The sequence below is a fragment of the Lethenteron reissneri genome, chromosome 9, assembly GCF_015708825.2.
Source record: "Lethenteron reissneri isolate LAM-NWPU_2019-01 chromosome 9, ASM1570882v1, whole genome shotgun sequence".
NCBI lineage: Eukaryota > Metazoa > Chordata > Hyperoartia > Petromyzontiformes > Petromyzontidae > Lethenteron > Lethenteron reissneri.
The window spans coordinates 3887100-3905674 of NC_083787.1; the positions used below are offsets into that span (position 1 = coordinate 3887100).

General features: G+C 49.3%; 1 protein-coding gene across 5 annotated transcripts in view; it reads left to right on the top strand.

Annotated features, from left to right (window-relative positions):
- The window catches only part of ANKRD11 (ankyrin repeat domain containing 11), a 39153-nt gene extending 20578 nt beyond the window's left edge, over positions 1-18575 (top strand). For all 5 annotated transcript variants that reach the window (XM_061548676.1, XM_061548678.1, XM_061548677.1 and 2 more), the window contains 5 exons: positions 847-8786; positions 9127-9225; positions 10214-10357; positions 12858-12950; positions 15811-18575. In XM_061548676.1, coding sequence (XP_061404660.1) covers positions 847-8786; positions 9127-9225; positions 10214-10357; positions 12858-12950; positions 15811-15999 — 8465 coding nt within the window. In that variant the 3' untranslated portion in view covers positions 16000-18575. The remainder of the gene's footprint in view (positions 1-846; positions 8787-9126; positions 9226-10213; positions 10358-12857; positions 12951-15810) is intronic.

The window sequence follows — 18575 nt, forward strand, 5'->3', positions numbered from 1 at the left end:
AAGTAATCTCGTCTACTTTAAATAAAGAATACCAACCATGTTTATCAACTGCATATGCCTTTGCCACGTATAAAATGTTTATTGGTGGTATATATAATTAAACTTGTGGTTTATTAGCAGTAACATGATGTGATCAGAGGCAGCCTTCAATAAAGGTTGTTTTTCTCCCTTACCTTTTACTACTACAATTGAATGGGTACCTTATGATTGTATATTTGGTAATTCACTCTCACCAAATGTTAAAGTGTATTATTAAACTTACTTATAATGATGGGGAGCGGTTGTATCGTGGTTATCACGTTGCTGTCTGAACCCGGCGACCCTAGTTCGATTCCCGTCCATGGACAACACCAGTGATGAATATCTGAATCGATCTTGGGCCTCTCTTAGGTCGACTCGGCCTCAAATGAGTACCGCATACGGTGTGTAAACATGGCCGGGCGTGGTGTTGGCCACCCTCCCCCTTGTGTGTAGTGCAGACCTTCATAGGTGCTCCCTAAAAGCACTCGATCCCAATAGTGTGTTAAGGCTATATGGGGGATTTTTGTTGCCATAATACTCCCCAAAGTGTTTTATGGTTATATATTGTGTCCTACGGAATGTCTGATGCTTTGCTCAATGTGTTCTATGTGCTGGGAGCTTATTCAATTCCTGAGGAAGCTTCCCACATGCCGAGTAATAAGTACCTTTTAATATACACATGGTTCTGGATTGCCAACCCGAAAACACATTGGAGAGCGACAAAATAAACTTCTTTGCATTTGTAAAAGACGTGGACATGGTTTACCCTTTAGCTTGCAGTGGCTAACATGGAGGCACTCGCTGTATGTTGTTTGCTCTTTACAGACTCGGAGGAGGAGCCGGTGTCCGTGGCACCATCAGGCCCAGACGAGGACCTGTCGGACTCGGAGGTGGACGGAAAGCCCAGCAAGCACCACCGCAAGGCGCCCGCCACTCCGGGGAAAACCATCGGCGGCGGCACGGCCACGTCGGCCTCCACCGTGTCGACGCCAGCGCGGCCCGTCAAAGACGAGTACGAGTTTGACGAGGACGATGATGACCTCATCACTTTCAAGCCGGCCGACGACAAGCACCTCCTCAAAAAGGGCCTCAAGAAAGATCGAGACGATGACCCGGACTATGTCGTCAGCCCTCCTGCCAAGCACGGAAAGTCGGGCTCAACAAAAAAACCAGTGCTGAAAACGCGTAAGAAGGCGACTCGGAGGATTGAGTCGGACACTGAGAGCTCGGAGGAGGAGGATTTGCCTGTGATAGACTTTGGGTCGGCTTCCATAAAATACAAAACGGACTTTGGAAAGTCGACGCAGAGGTCAGATGTGACTAGTGGTGGTGGTGGTGGCGGCGTCAAAGAATCTCCGGCAAAAAACCAGGTCAAGGAGAAACCGAAGGAGAAACAGAAACTGAAAGCACAGCATCCCAACAAGGAGAACAACAAAATAGCGAAAGGAGAAAAGGCCAAGTTGGTGAACTCCTTGTTACTAACAGACTCATCGGACAGTGAGATCTTTGAGCAGCCAAAATTGCGGGAGGTAGTGCGGACATACAGTGGGGTGAAAACAGGGAGCTTGACATCATCGACATCATCGGTTTTGCTTACAGGAAAGTCAGATAAGCATTCAAAGGCTTCACGGGCGGACGGCCTGAAATCGGGGATGTCTCCAGCGAACTCGGATGTGAGCTTCCAGTCCGGCTCTGTACGTACTGAGCTGAACTCTGACTCGGATGACCGCACGTCCGAGACGTGCAGCAGCAGCGGCAAGTCGCTGAAGAGAAAGAAGAAAAACAAGCACCGGCGGCGGGAGAAATCGACGGAGAGGCCCACGTGGCACGTCGGCGACGCAGTGCTGTCCCCACAGGGGCGTGACTCGGATGCCACGCCAACTGGGTCGGGTCGCTTCACCGGGGAGGATGGAGCAGGTGGTCTCGCCCGGGCTGTGGATGTGGAAGGGAAGGTGGTGAAGAAGCACAAGGTGAAGCACAAGAAGAAGGACCGCGAGAAAGGGGACACCGGGCCCGAAAGTGAACGATCTGAGTTCAAGGGAAACACGTCGCGGCCGGCCACACCTGGGCGGTCGGCCGAGACAGGTGGCGGTGGGCGGTTCCAGACACCGCTGAGGTTGCAGAGCCCCCCGCCAGAAAAGCCACCTTGGGATGGCGCTCAGGAGGTTGACAACTTGGAGGTGAGGAGAAAGGAAGACAAGCTGAAGCAGTCGAAAGACGACCGGGAGAGAGACAAGCTGAAAAAGAAGAAGAAAAAGAAGAAAAAACACCAGAGCGACGGAGAGGAAGAGAGGAGAATCGGTTCACACCTGCATCGTACGAGCACGGACGAAAGGCTGTGGAGCCAATCGCCTGACCCTCATAACACGAAAACCCAATCAAGTCCACTAACAGACAACAAAAACTGCTTCCCAGTTGAGAGAAAAGAGAAAAAGAACATCCAAAACTTGGAGAAAAAAGAACAGAAGGACGAGCAGATATCCGAGAAAAAATCTAAAGACCTCGCTGCCGAAGAAAGACTATCAGCGCACCACTGGCATGGCACGGAGGAGAGGAGAGGCAGCAAGTCATTTGAGAAGAAAGACGATACGTCTCATCACACAGTGGCTCTGAAACATGGCGGGGATGATCGGCGAGCAAGTTTGAACACGGACAAGAAGGCAAAGGAGGAGCTTTTCCAAGCGCAGAGACCGAGTGGGGAGGAGAGGCGAGGGAGTCATTCAGAGAAAAAAGAGAAGAAAAACCAGCCAGATGATCGGAAATCGAGGGAAGAAGTGCCAGAGCATGTGCTTTTTCAGCAACACAGCGGAGAAGACAAGAAAGAGAGCTTGCAAAGGCACGGTCCTGATGAGCGGAGGGGAAGCCAGATGCCTGAGCGAAAGGAGAAGAAAGAGACAACACTGACAGAAAAGAAGTCGAAGGAGCATTCTGAGCAGGCAGTGTTACATCGAAAAAGTTCAGATGAAAAGAAGGAGAGTCAGCACAAGTCGGGTGTCGATGAGAGGAGGATCAAATCCGACCGAAAGGTTAATGATAATTCGCTGTCTCAGACTCACTCGAGCAGACAACCAAGCAAGGACAAGGAAGCAGGTTTGCAGACTGCAGCGGGAGCCTTTCAGAGGCTTAACAGCGAGGAGAAAAAGGGCGGAAGCCACCACAAACACAGCTCTGATGAAAGGCGAAGCAGCCTGCCAGGAGAGAAGAAACCCAAGAAAGATGAGCACTCACTTGACAGAAAGAATAAAACAGAGCAACCGCCCAAGGTGCCATCGGGGGCAGGGGCCCCGGTCACCGAGGAGCGTAGGCCGAGTATCCCAACGGAAAAGAAAGACAAAATTGTCACCCTTGAAAAGCGTGACAGGAGTGAGGCTGAGAGGAAGGAGAAGAAAAAAGTAAAAGAAACGTCGTCGGAGCAAGATGCCACGCACAAGCACCGGACAGACGAGAGGAGGGATAGCCAACACAAGCACAAGCCGCCAACAGGCGAGGAGCGGAGGGGCAGCTTTTCCACAAGCCAGAAGCTGAAGGAGAGACCCGCGCACTCTGTGAATCCAGAAGAGAGGAGAGCGAGTTTGAGCGTCATCTCTGACAAGAAGGATATCGCCGAGGTTCAGCAGCTGGAGAAAAAGGGCAAGGATGGATCAATGCTTCTCAAGGCAATGTCCGAGGAGGTGAAGACTGCTAAAAAGGAGACGCTAACAGCCGTAGCCTCGCTCGCAGAAAAAAAGAGCAAGTCGAGTCATTCGGACAAGGAAAAGTACAAGCGTGAGCGAGAAAAGTCATTGGAGATGGCTGAAAAGAAGTCTCTGAATAAGGATCGGACCAAAGAGAAAGAGCGAGAAAAGCCAGAGAAAAAGCACTTGGAGCGGGGGGATGGTACTCCTGCCACCACGGCTGCCACTACAAAAACAGAGCCCAAGTCGGACGACCACAACTCTGAGGTGGAAGAGATGTTCGAAAAGCTGTTCAACCGCAACCACCAAAAAACTGTGGACGAGTCGCATGACATGGATTATGATGAGGCAGCAGAGGCCAGCAAAGAACTGATTGCAGCTGAGAATCTGTCGTACATGGATTGGAACCTGAGCGAACCCGAGCTGGAGAGCATCGTATTCTGTCAGAACTTTGATGATGTCGATAAGGCGAAAGAAAGCCTGGACAAGCGGCCTGTCAGAGAAGAGGTGGAAAAAGAAAAGTACGCTGTTGACAAAGACCTGATGGAAAAGAAGAAAGAAACGTTGATCTTGCCGCAGAAATCTGAGGAGCCGAATTTCGATGTGAAAGATCTCAAGAAGGGTGAAAAAAAAGAGAAAGACCCACACAAAGATAAGCGTATTAAAGAAAAGGAGAAGGTGAAAGACAGAAGCAGCTCTTTCCCACAAATATCAAAGCATCCCAAAGATGACAGGCGGTGCTCACTAAGGGAAAATGACATTGGAGAGCGCAACAGCAAAGATCCGGGTAGCAAGCAGTGGTGTTCCAAAGACGTTCCAAAGCCACGGGAGTCCGACAAACCTGCAGACATTAAGGATAAGGAGGCTGCAGACAAGGACAGGAAACTGGTGTCTGCAAAGCCAAAACCTCGCGTGGAAGTTGGGGAGCCAGACGGTAAACTCACGAAAACCAAGGAGGTTACGGTGGCAGCACGGGATGCCAAACCAAAGGAGAAAGTTCTTGGTGCCAGTGACTTAATGATGACGAGCTTTGAGCTAATGCTGAGTCAGAAGGACATTGAGATGGAGGAGAGACACAAGAGGCACAAGGAAAAGAAGAGACTTAGGGAGCGGGAGAGGATGAGGCATCGCTCGGGAAGTGACGTTCGATCGAAGGAGCGGGAAAAGCCTCCTGGCGTCGCTGATGTGCGGAGCAAGGAGTTTCCCAAACTGCAGAAACCAGCCACGCCCGACATCCAGGTGAAAGAAAAGAGGTTACAGGACCTGAGCAACGCCACGCTCGTTCCACCCGAGAGCAAGCTGAGCTCACCGTTGCGAAGAGACATTAAGGATTGTGCTCTTCCTGGCGGCGCGGAAAACTCAATATTCGCATCTCCAAAACCTGAACTCGCGAGACCCATGTTTTCGCCAAGTACGTCGGTCACCACCATGGTGCCCATCCCAAACTTTGATGAGACGGCGGTGGTGGCGATAGCGGCCGCAAGCTCTCCTTACTCGATTGTGGCGGAAACATCATTTGACTCGATTGATTTTCCCCGAGCCCCATCATGTGCAAAATCTCCACCGCAAGAGAGTGTCCCTCCAGCGATGCCCGAGCAAGAAGCCACCTTATCGCCATGCATGAGTGAGAAAAGGGACATGGATCCGCTGACCTTCCAGCAGCCTGTACCTGAAGAGAGCTGCTGGACCATCCCTCCGCCTGAAATGACTGAGCACAAACCCCTCGAGCAGTTTCATGCCACTGAGCAATCTCTGCCGAGTGTCATCAACATCAGCAGCGGTGGCAACAATGACAGCTGCGAGGAGAGGCTCACCGTGCCTGCTGACGGGTGCTTAAGTCTGTCTCCGAGCTACACTGTCATCTCTGCGTGCTCTCCTCAGTACCAGACTGTGTCGCCAGCCGCGGAGCCCGACAATGAAGAACCGGAGGTGCTTGAGGATCTGCCGGAGAGCAAGAGTTCACCGTCTCCCTGTTTTGGTTACCAGTCTCCGCACACTGACAAAATCGAGGCTCTGCCAGACAGCAGGCAGCTACTGCCCTTGGAGAGCACTCTCCCGTTACCGCCGTACATCCCGGTGCCACCTCCAACAGAGACGGATTGCCTGCTTGAACACGAGACGGACGACTTGCGGACTGACTTGGAGACACCTCAATTGTCGCATTACGTACCAGTGGCCTCGGCTCCGGACGTGAGCGCATTCACTCCAGAGGCCATCCCCATGATGCATCAGAAGGCGGCCGAGGTTCTGTTGTCACCGAGATACCCTCCTGCCCCGTCAGACTGTGAACTGGTGGATGAGAGTGCGGCCATCTCAATGCAGCACACGCTTAGGCCGCCCAGCACTTGTTCCACTGCCCTTTCGGAAGCTGCCTCCTTCCAGTCGCCACAATACACAGCGACGTCACCCCATAAGGACACTACTGATACAGATATTATGTTGGACAGCAAGCTCTTGCAAGAGCCCAAGCCATTTGTACCGACATCGCCCTGCTATGAACTTGTCTCACCAAAGCAGGATTCCGTGCCGTTCATGCCGGAGCCACGGAGCATTCAGCACCCTGTGTTTGACCAGGCAATGACCAGTGAGGAGGCTGGCCGGGAAATGCCGGACAAACAGGAACCCCAGCCACCCATCACTGGATTTCAATCGCCGCCATACGTTTCACCTTCGAACAGGGGCCTCAAGGAGATCCATTCGCCAAGGGCTGACTTTCTGCCAGACGCCAGTGGGCGGTACGCGCTTCCACGCTACAATTTGCCATCGACGAATGACACGCGGAGCTTCCTGTCGGAGACGACGAGCTTCCTGTCAGAGAAGCGCAACTTCCTCTCGGAGACGACAGACATTCTGTCGGAGACTAGGAGCATGCTGAACACGGTCAACTTCCTGTCGCCGAGGCACAACTTCAATGGGGGAGGCCCAATGGAGAACCTGCCAGAGCTCCCGGGCACCACGATAAATCTAAGCCTCCCACAGATGTCTGTCGTTCAGGTGTGCACCAACGCTCAGCAGAGCCAGCTGCCACACACCGAGCTAAAGGCAGTTGTCAACTTTCTGGCGGACACTGTGGCGCCCCAGATGAATACGCCAATGCCCATGCAGCCACTGCCGGACCTTTTCAGCCCCTGCAAACAGTGGGAATCGCCAACTGATGCTACCCAGCTAAAGCTTACCACTCCTGTCAGCACCCCGGTCGGTGTCATGCCGCCCTTCCACAGTCAGATCCTTACGTCAGCCTCGCCTGGCCGGATAGCGGACAGCACAGTGACAATGCCAGTGAGCAACAGCCTGTTCAGCTACACGTTGCACGATGACATCGAGGCAAAGCTGAAATCGCCACAATGCTGCCACCTGCCGGATCCCCCTCCAAGGCCACCCCCCGATGCTCCTGAAGCGTCGGAGAACATTCTTTCGGTGTCGTTTTCATCTTCTTCTTCGTCCTCGTCGTCATCCTCATCCCCGTTCCGGTACTCGCGCTCCGTACTGGACTGCGAGCCCGAACCAACCGGGAGCGACCTGGACCGCATCCTCAGCAACATGCAGGGAGACCCTGCGTCGGCAGCACTCGGGCATCCCTCCAACGCCGACCAGCTGCTGGATGCGCTGGACTTCCCGTCTGTGCCGGAGCGACGGAGCGAGGCGGACGTGGAGCCGGAAACCGAAGCGGAGCTCGCCGTGACGCCGGCCGTGCCTCCCGCCGTGGCGCCCGCCATCATCCATGCCGTGGCCCCCACAATCATCCACGCTGTGGCCCCCGCAATCATCCACGCCGTGGCCCCAGCCTCGGACTGCAAGGAGGCAGCCAGCCTGGCGCTGCGTGTGCAGGAGCAAGAAGTGTTTGACAGCCTCCCGGCCGCCGCTGTGCCGAGACCATCGGAGCCACCACCCATTGCCGACGTGCCCGCTCCCTTCTTGGACTCTCTCAGTGCCGCGCCGGACCCCGACTCGCAGGACGATGAACTTCCGTCCACCGCCGCGTGCCTGGAGGCCATAGCGGAGCTCAACAAGGTGATCTGCGGGAGCAGCCTGATACCGGAGCCAGAGGAGGCCATGGACTTACACGACCAGGTCTCAGACTCCCAGGATGGTACAAGTGATGGGGATCAGGAAGAGAAGCCATCGGCGGTGTTGACTGTGCCGACAGGGGCCGCTTACCCGGCCGAGTCGTTGGCTCAGGGCTCGGAGAATGCATCTGATGCAGCACTGTCACCAGCACAGCCCGAGAGGGAGGCAGCGGTGGAGATGGACGCTCCCATTGCCGAAGATGTGAAGCCACCGCACGATGCCGATGAGGAAGTGGTACCGGACGGCGTTGAAGTGAAAGCGGTGGAGCCACAGGTTGTTGAAGGAGAAGTAGCCGACCAGACAGAGAGGACTGCACTAGAGGCAGCCACGCAGTCGCCGCCGCCGCCTGCTGTAGAGAAACCAAAACAGGAGCAGGCGCTCACACCAGCGAAATCGGACCGGACGGCCGACGAGTTGGTAGCCCCCAACGTGGCTCCGGCGGCCCCGACAACAACCCCTGCTCCCACCCCCGCGCCATCGTCGGTGGTGGCGCCACCATCAAGGGTGATGACGCGCAGTCGTGCAAGCATGGCGGCGGGAAAACATGCAGGCAGCAGCGCGCCTGCGGAGGGCACCGGAAAGACGGTGGCCACGCGCACCAAGTCCGGCGAGGACGAGAGAACGGCGGCGGGCGCGACGCACCACCCGTACAAGCGCAAGATGCCGGCGCAGCCTGCGCTTGCGCGTGGCGGGGCGCTCTCGCAGCAGGCGAGCGGGGGCTCGGCCTCCACCTCGGCGGCGCTGCACGCGTCCACCGCGCTGCGACAGAGCAAGGAGGCGGCGCACCAGTCGCTGGCAGCGCTCGTGGACTCGCTGAAGCTGGAGGAGATAAAGCCGTACCAGACGGCGCGCTCCAACCCGTACTTTGAGTTTGTGCAGATGCGCAAGCGCATCGAGGAGAGGCGGCGTCGCGTGATGTGCTCCGTCACGCCGCAGGCGCCGCAGTGCTACAGCGAGTACGTCACCTTCACTGGATCCTACATGCTGGATGGGAAACCCTCCAGCAAGCTGCACATCCCCACCGTAAGTGTCCTCAACCCCACAATAAATCTGCATTTAACAAAGCAAGATCGTTCTCAATCATTGTTTCCAAGGGAAAATATATATATAACGGGGTATGTATGTTGAACTTCTTTCGCACCATACGTACTTAGCAAACCACGCTAAATATCGCCAGTTTGGGTATTTAAAAGATGCCTGTGTTGTCACGAGATGTTTGGCTTCATAGTGGCTCATGACTTGCAAGTATTGTGGTCTATGCAAACATGACTCCTTGTAAAAAAGGTGTCAGTTTTGTTGCCAGATAAAAGGGTAAAAAGACCAATTGTCAGTGGCTCATGTCTTTATTTATATCTCTCCTCAGATAACTCCTCCACCGTCACTGTGCGAGCCAATGAAAGAGCTGTTCAGGCAGCAAGAGAGTCGGCGCGTGAAACTGCGGTTGCAGCACAGCATCGAGCGGGTAAGATAATAGCTTCATTTCATGTTTGTCCTGTGGTGAGTTTTAACATTTGAGCCAGCCGAGCCTAGCAGCAGGTTGTGTGCATGGTGACACTCACGTCCACAGTCCCCCGTTTCACGTTGTGAAACATTCCACGCCCATTATTTATTCCCGGTGTTTATTTGTTTTAATCATCTCTCTCCCTCCATGAGGGACGAAGGGTGGTGGGGGGGGTGACCCTTGCGCAAATGGCTGTAATTATTTGACTTACATTCGGGGCATTCATATGAAGAATGTTTGTTGATGCATTATAATGGAGATGGAATGTTAGGTCCCCAACTACAATGTCAAATTCCCACTCCCAACGAGCATCGGTTAGTGCTGATCTTATGTTTATAGCCGCGTACTAATATTCTAAACGTCACATTTCTAGGTTGGGAACAAGTGCATAGTGTAACTAATGTTAAGTTCCCAATAGACATGTGTAATGATCTATCCCCCTGTGATTTGATGAATTGTCACAATTTGGGGTCAAGATTTATAAACTGATCATTTTTATCCAGTGGAATGTATATTGACCAATCACATACAATATACACTAATCTATAGTTAGTGATTCCTATCTATATGTTTTTACCATTTTCAACTTAATTGATTAATCGATGCATCGCTACATACTTATTCGGTAGACATGCCTACATACCCTGTTGTTCCATAGTTTTCTACAACATCTATCCTCAAAGCATTGAGGATATTGATACAGTAAATTTAGCTGTGACGGTCCCACCTGAAGACGGAGACTTGTGTTGCCTACGAAACGTCGTGATTTATTATTTTATTTCTATTATTATTTGTATATCTTTTTACCTACGTGACTTTAATATCCTCAAAGCAGTTACAATTAGCAGAGGGATGACCTGCATGAGTTGTACAATTCACCCAACCTACCACTTGTTTTCTTGACAATTAACCATGCCTTTGTATTCCCTCTAATGCTGATCTCCCACAGGAGAAGCTGATTTTGTCTTGCGAACAAGAGATCTTGAGGGTACATTGCCGGGCGGCACGGACCATCGCCAACCAGACTGTGCCGTTCAGCGCATGCACCATGCTGCTTGACTCGGAGGTGTACAATATGCCCCATGTGCAACAGGTGACCACTGCCCCTCTACCCACAACACACATTGGACGATAATTTCCATAGCGGCTCGGTCATCGGCACCATGATCGGCTAATGCAGTTGAATATTGTCTCGTACGGCAGCCTCGTGTGTTGCTTGAGAGATGCAAGCAGATTTATTTAGTCCTTTTCTGCTGTCGGTCTACTTACGTTTGGGTGGTCCACCTGTTAGCTGCCTAGCGACGGTTAATGTTTGACTGTGGAAAACGTTTGGCAGTGTTTGTGTGAGCTGTTTGCACTAAACGTGTGAGACATGTATGAGATAGACATTTGAACGTGGTGTGAACAGCTGCCTTTTTAATTAGAACTAAAATATACGTAATTTGACCACGTCGAATAAGAATTATATAATGAAGTAAATATATCCAAGGCATGGGGAATTACATTTCACAACACGTATTGGTAGCATTCTAGCTCTCGCACTTTAAATAAATGAGTTGTGTCTCAAAATATCTGAAGTTTGTTTTGGTAACATGTTTGGGGGGGGTATTAAGAGTAGTAGTCATGCAATTGACATTGAACAATGCATGTTTGCAGATGTGCTGCTGTTAGCAAGGGTAACAAACTACAAAGTGAGTTAGTCCAATGCCTTTTGCCTGCTTGTGGAAGCTGTGTCACATTGATGTTTTTCACTTTTGAGCCTTCTGTTACAGTTCCGGATTTTGCTCTGGTCTTGATAGCTTGCTTTCTCTCCCTACTGTAAATGCCGCCGTCCATATGAGGTCTTCTTATTCTTAACGTTTGGCAAAGAATGACGTTCCTCTTTTGCAAGGGACTGGCCAATCGGGCATTCCTCTATGCCACTCATGAAATACTTGCAGCAGCAGATCAAACAGGAGTGCGCAAAACCTGCAGAGTCCCGCGCGCCCCATACGTGAAAAAGACGCCAAAGTTTTCGCCGCAATCCACTGTGTAGATGCTGCAATGGTCTTTCGGGTTTTGCCCGGCCACCCACCTTTGCCAGACGAGAGCTCTCTCACTCTTGGATTCAACCGCCGGATCACCTAACAAAGAGGACAAACGAGGGCACCAGGTGGTGACCATGAGAATTACCATTGCTTCATACATGGCTTACATGCAGAAATATATGCCTGACGCAGTGACATTTTTGAGACTGGCCGACCGTGAGAATCGATAATTCCACCAGGAAAATGTTGCAATTAATGCTGCTAGAGATGTTCTTTCCACTGCTGCGCAGGTTTCGTCAGCGGCAGTCGTCGGCAAAAAGACCATCTGGCCAAAGGGTTATATAAATCTTGATGACGAGTTCGAGGGCCGTACTCAGTGCCCGCCCCCTTGGACGGTCAAATCCTCTTACGCAAGGACCTGCCGGAGTGCCTTGAGAAGGTGGATGATGTCAAGATTTCCTGGTACGGCGGCGAGGCACCTTTTGTTCCTGTCTGTTAATGGCAGGCCGAATCATGGGACTGTCATCACTGACGATGCCGACGATTAACGCATAACCCCCCACTGTACCGGGGCCGCTGGTCGCCACCCCGCCGCTCGATTGCCTCCGTGCACAGCGCGAGGATGAGATTCTCTCCAACTGGCCGTGGTCACCTGATGTCCAAGCCCGGGTATCTCCATGTTGCAGTGACCGCAGCAGCACTCGGCCGCCCACGTTGTGCGGGCTCGCCGATGCGGCACTCGCAGCACGCGCCGCTCTCCAACACACGGCAAGGAGATCGTGGCTTGCGCAGCTGTCCGGCTCACGGCGCGCCACGGTGAAGCGCGAGGACATTGCCCGCGCACGCCGCTCGCATGTGGAAGACACACGCGCGCGCGCGGGTACGGTCCGCCGATCGCGGCGAGCACCACCGCAACCATTTGCGTCATCAGCCGTGATTGCTTCGCGCAAAGCGCAGCTTTCACCCCTCCCCCCTGGACGGGCCCCACGCAAACGGGGACACCCTTCAACAGCGTCGCCTCTGGATCTCCGCCGTCGAGTGTGTCCGTCTGCAATGACGTCCGCCTAAGAAGAGAACTTCGACGGCCCTGGAGAAGAAGGGTTCTGGATGCCGTTTGATCGACGCAAGTTGCATGAGCTCGCGTAGTGGGCCGTGCAAAATGAGCTGCGCCGCATGAATAAACCGTTCAGATGAAGGCACTGCCTGCGAGACTCCTCGGCAGACGAAGACTCCCAAGATTCTTCCCAGGAGAAGCGAGTCGGTCATTGGGAACTCGCCCGGGGGCAACCTGCGCTTACTCAGGAGGAGGACTTGTCACAGGCTCAAATTCCCTGAGCAGGATCTTCAGGACATTTTATAAAAGAATAAAAATGTTTACAGACTTGCGCTGTAAGCAAGGTAACAAACTAAAACGTGTGTGGCTCCCGTGCCATGTACCTGCATCGTGGAAGCTGATTCACATTGCTGTTTAGATTTTTGAGCCTTCTGTACCAGTTCTTTTTATACCGCTGCGGATTGTGCTCTCGTATTGATTGCGTGCTTTCACTTTGTTCCATATCTGTGTAGACTGATGAGAAAACGTCAGTGAGGGACCGTTTCAATGCCAGGCAATTCATCTCCTGGCTACAAGATGTGGATGACAAGTACGACAAGATGAAAGTAAGCCGCACACAAGTTTAAGTTTCGTGTTTTTGCAGACACGTGACAGTTGTACAAATTGACCTGGGAACTTCAGTGCCTCCATTCCACCAATATCTCCACATGGATATTCCTGACGTCTGACTTTTCCTTGCGCCATCTGGCACCCAGGAACCTGGTATTAACAATTGTTTTAAAACTCTCAGGAAATCCTTCCATTTATTTAATATATCCTGTTCACATCAGCACTCAGGTTGGACTGTTATGCCATTCACTGCTGTTTGTTAAGTCCTTAAGGAAATAATAAGGTTAATCTCTGCAGCATTCTTATTTTGGCATTGTATTCAGGCTGCTATATGCATGTCAGCTGATAGGTGGCATTGTTAGGAAGAGATGCAGCTCGGAGGTTGCTTATACAGGTATCCCTCGATTTATGAAAGGGTTGCGTTCTTCATAAAAGTCGCGTAAAACGAAATTTCGTCTTTTCCCATTAATTGAATATAAAAAATTGTGGATGTGTTTCGGATAGTCATTCCATAACATAAAAAAATATACACCAATATCACTTTTTGCAATACAAAAATAATAATAATAATAATAGAGAACATGAATATAAAACGCTTCAATAATAATTAGTAAAAAATATTTTTTTCATTTTTTTTTCATTTTACGAAACCTGGCAAAAGATCTAAATGTTGGAACGACTGGAAGGCTTTACCGTTGTACTGTAGGGAGATGCCGTGATGCTGTCGCGGATGGATGATGCAGCCTCCCGGGTGTTTCTTGTTTGGTCTCATGGTGCATGAATGCCATGTCATATTTCGTGAACACGGAAATTCTATTCCATAATTTGTCAATTGCGTTCACGAGAAATTACGTAAACCAAACATTCGTAAATCGAGCTATGCCGGTCTATCAACGTGTCATTTTGGTTTACTTCATACTGTCCTCGGTTTGTGACCAGCCATCCTGAAGCAGGAACTGTAATGCAATCATTGTCCACAGCCATGCAATGTGTTTTTTTATGGGCACAACCTTGTATTACTCAAGCACTGGTTCACGATTAACAATTTTCATCGACCCTGGCTTCCAAGTTTACTTCATGGAGAAGCGAGTGCTGACTAAATGCCATTTGTGTATGCCCTTTGATCCTGCATACTGGTTACAGGTGTGTGCAGTGTGAGCTTGTCCAGCTGTAAGGCAAAGCAGCAGTTCATATTTATTTGTTAGAACGTTTTCCTCATCCTGTAGTTGTAGGCCAGAAACAATGTTAAGAGACATTGATGTTTAGCTGTAAAGTGATGTTAATTTAAGTCGTTTTTAGTTATATATTTTAAAACTTGGTACACGTGAGCAACAAAGCAATACAGAAAGATGTTCTCCAGGACTTCTCACAGGGCTGTCTTTGAAGTGGTCTTGAATTATGCAAATCCTGCCCTAAATTAATGTCGGAAATCGGGCTTCAAATGTACATAGTTCTATCTTACATAAATATTAACTTTTGCTTCATGACTCGGTTCTTACGTACAGGTTTAGTTGATGGGCATACATTTGTGTTAATGTTTCATTTCGGCAATAAGTGGGTTAGTGGATGATTAAACAGCTTTTATGCTCCTTATAACATAGTCTGTTTTTTATTGCTCTCATTGTGCATTTGTGTATGTTATCCCGAGTGTGTCAAATGACCTTGGTGATGACAGACGTGGCCCGTGCACCCTGCTAATGAGTGCCCTGCCACCATAGCCTGCTGAATAGCTCCTCAAACAACCAATTATGAATAACTTGCAGATTGTTATACCTGCCCCAGTCATAAATGTTAGTCTGATATGAAAGAGGTAGACAGACTTCCCTTAGAATTGTGTTTCTGACTTCTAAAATTACATTTTTTTTCATCTGACACATTGCTCGTATCTCCATATATATAAAAGGCAAAGTTGTGATTATGTGTGTCTGTTCAAAATGTTTAGCGTTCTTCCCGACTTCCAGACCATGCATGCAATTGGAATCTGAACATAGTCTGCTTCTCTTTTAGATCAACTTGTCGTGAAGGTCCATGGGGTAGGCGAATCCCTGGCAACTCCAATTAGCACGGTTGACTACGTAGTGTGCGAAAGAAGTTAAACATACGTTCAGTGTTGTGGGCAATACCAACACTGGAGAGATAAATGTGTGTGTGTGTTTCTGACATCATAAATATCTTGGCCAGCCTTAAAGAAAATTAACCAAGAAATAACTGTGTACCCTGTGCTGTCTAACAAAAGATGGAAACTGGAAAATAATGTTCTTTGAGGTGCAACACTCAGAAATTAAATTGCATCTGCCATGCGGTGATATTGCTAGAGTATTTCCATGAAATACTTGACCATGATTTCAAAGCCATTTTCTTACTAGCCAAGCTTTTAAAATCGTGTGACACATGAATCACATCCTAGCTCGTCACGAGTTGAGATATTTGTATTTGTGGAGTGAATATTCGTTCTTTCAGTACTTAACTTGCTAACTTTACTTGCCGGCACTTTTTAAAAGCCTAATACTCTGATGCATTATCTTTGAGTTGTGCGCCTTTTGGCGTCATCTGCTCCAACACCATGTATGTGAGACTAGGCTCTAAGGAAAGCTGTCTCGGGTGTGGACCAATCGACTTCAAGGACAGTGCATACATTATCAGAGTTATGTTTTTTGTTTGCATTATGACTGCAGGTATTGTGGTCAATGCAAACATGACTCCTTGTAAAAAAGGTGTCAATTTTCTTGCCAGATAAAAGGGTAAAAAACCAATTATCAGCCTAATAAATGTTGGGTGTTTGTGTTATTTTTTTGTGTGCGTGCCCTGTCCTCCTTCCCCCTCCCGCCCTCTGCGCCCCTTCCATCCCTCGAGCAGACGAGCCTGCTGATGCGGCAGCAGCACGAGGCGGCGGCGCTGAATGCCGTGCAGCGCATGGAGTGGCAGCAGAAACAGGAGGAGCTGGAGCCCACGGCGGCCATCAAGGCACACGGCGGCTTCGAGGTGCCACCCTTCTACGTGCCCATGGTGGACGTGGATGACGACTTCGACCTCCTCCCCGCCTGAGAGACGCCGCCGCCGCCCCCACCCCCCACATCGGCCAAGCGAGCGCTCGTCGTTAGATTTAACGCAAACGGGAACGGCAATGGGGATTAGTAAATAACCCAGGAGAGACAGCGACACCGCACGGTTTCACGTGCCACTGCGTTGATTATATGGCTTCTGTTGCGGACTGCTGCAGGCGGTGCAAAGGTTGTTGGTAATTGCTAAGCTAGGGCAATTGTGGGTTTACAAATGAGGAACGAAATGGCTATCGCCCGCTGCCCCCAGGGGCTTTTGTTTCGTTGTGGTGTACCACGTGGGTTGGGAATGAAAGGTTGTGCAGAAAAGTGTTGCCTTGATGACTGGGAAGTAGAAATTGGTCATTTTCCCCACTTGAATTATGAGCACGTAATGTGTTTTGCAGTGGCAGTTGAAAAACAAATGAGTTCAACAATTGTCAGGCGTCCAAATGCACTTAGGGTCACATCGGGGGGTGGGGACAGCCCATGGATGGGGTCAGCATCTGAGAAGGGAAAGTTCAAAGGAGAGAGTGACTTGATCCATTTAAATGAGCCCGTGGGGCAATGGAGGAGATTGAGATTTTGGAGTCAGGACACGATTCATGGTGTTACGAGAGGTGAAAAATTGTGTGTATCACCTAAATTATACGTTTTCAATAAACGTGTGTGTGCGTGTGTGTGCACGTGTGTGTGTGCACGTGTGTGCCGTCTTGTGTGTCTGTGTGACCACAGTGTTTATCACATTTTCTCTGGAATCTGGAGATGAGGGTTTTCACTTTTGGGTTTATTATGTGTGTTTGAGTTTTGTGTGATAGATCCTGTTGGTTTTCCTTCTAGCTTTACGACATAACAGCTTCATCCCGAACAATACATCCCTGTCCCAGAGTTCAGGATGAGGGATATCTGAGAGAATTTTCCCCATGTGAATCTTGTTTTTTTTTTAGTCTGAAAAAATTGTCCAGGTTTTTTGTTTAGTTTTTAACATTTGAGGGTGAACTGTACACAGCTTTTTAACATCTTCCCCTAAGGGGGGCATACGCATGACATATTGCCCATCCAAAGTGTGAGAAGTGAGATGAAATCAACTTCTCCGTCACTGCCAATGGTGTAAGGGATATAGGTATTAACAAATCTTCCAGCATGGATTGATTTTACAGAACCATTTCCACATTTATATATATGAACATATATTGGACTTCTACAACTGTAAATCTTGTAACCTAATGTAAAGGAAAAAAATATATATACGCCGCTTTTAAGGGTTTTTTTAATACATACCAATTCACCATCGCGAATGTAAATAGTGACTCGCGATCCGTGTTGCGTTGAGATGAATGCAGTCGGTGTAAATGACAACGGCAGGCGGAGAAAAAAAGGATGTTGGCAAGAGGGTGTTGCCCCCCACCCCCCACCACCGTTATGTACAGTTTTGTAGTGCTGACGCACACACACACACACGCGCGCGCACCACATTTAGGGACCAAAGCGTTCGTGCCATTTCTGCGGATGGTTGTGTTCTCGATTAGAAAAGTATCATGCTCCTTTATTATATAAATACAGTATATAGATATATTATATATTATAAATAAGCAAGAAAATAAAAAAATGAGCATTGAGGAAGAGTGGGTTTCTGGGGGGCTGTGCCCTTTTCTCAGAATATAGAATTAATCAAAATTCCTATCCTATCGCTTGCTTACAGCCTGCTGAATTGTGTCCTCTATTGTCCAGGGAAGGGGGAGGAGGTCCCTTTGAAAATGCCCTTGCTATGTTTAAAAAAAAAAAACTTTGTTTACATGAATCGCCCTTTAATACTGTACATGTCCCAGCTGGTGTGAGTGAAACTTACATTTTGTTCGTGTTTGTGTGTGTGTTTTATTTCTGGTGCGTGAAAACAAAACGGATTAAAAAAAATGTACAAAAAAAACCGGACGTAACATTGGGCGGTGTTGCCCATTCATATGTACCTTTGAGCTTAATTGTGACACTTCAAATTAAGTGTGAGGGGGCAGCAACGGTCTCAAAAATGACCCTGTGTGTACAAAACGCATGTCCCTGTATGGGCCGTATGTGTGTATATACGATCTAATTATTTTAGATTTTTTTTTTTTGGTCAGGGTAAAGGCGATCGTGGGTGAAATATAGGGAACCGGAAAGGGCGCAGGGTGTCACGTGGGGGGGTAAGGGAGGGGCAAGGTTTAAATAATTGCATAGTATTCAGTTTGTTTCTTCTGTTTGTACAATTTCAACTCTGAAAAGTGTAAATGTTTATTTTAGTATGTATACAGTATACCTTATGAATACGTGTACATAGTTGTATATATAACACAGGTTTTACAGTTGCCTCTTGTGTTGGAAACTCACATTTTTGTATTATCACCACTCGCCCCCTGTAACACTGTACGTATTCTGTTCAAAGTGTAGTATTTGGTGTACATACTGAACTCACAGGTAATGTTTAACAGTGAGGATGTAATTAGGATGTAATCAGTTCTTGCAAGACAATAATTTCTATATTTTGCATGTACAGATGCGGATATCAGTGTCAGAGTATATGTTGGTAAATAAATGCACCCTAAAATA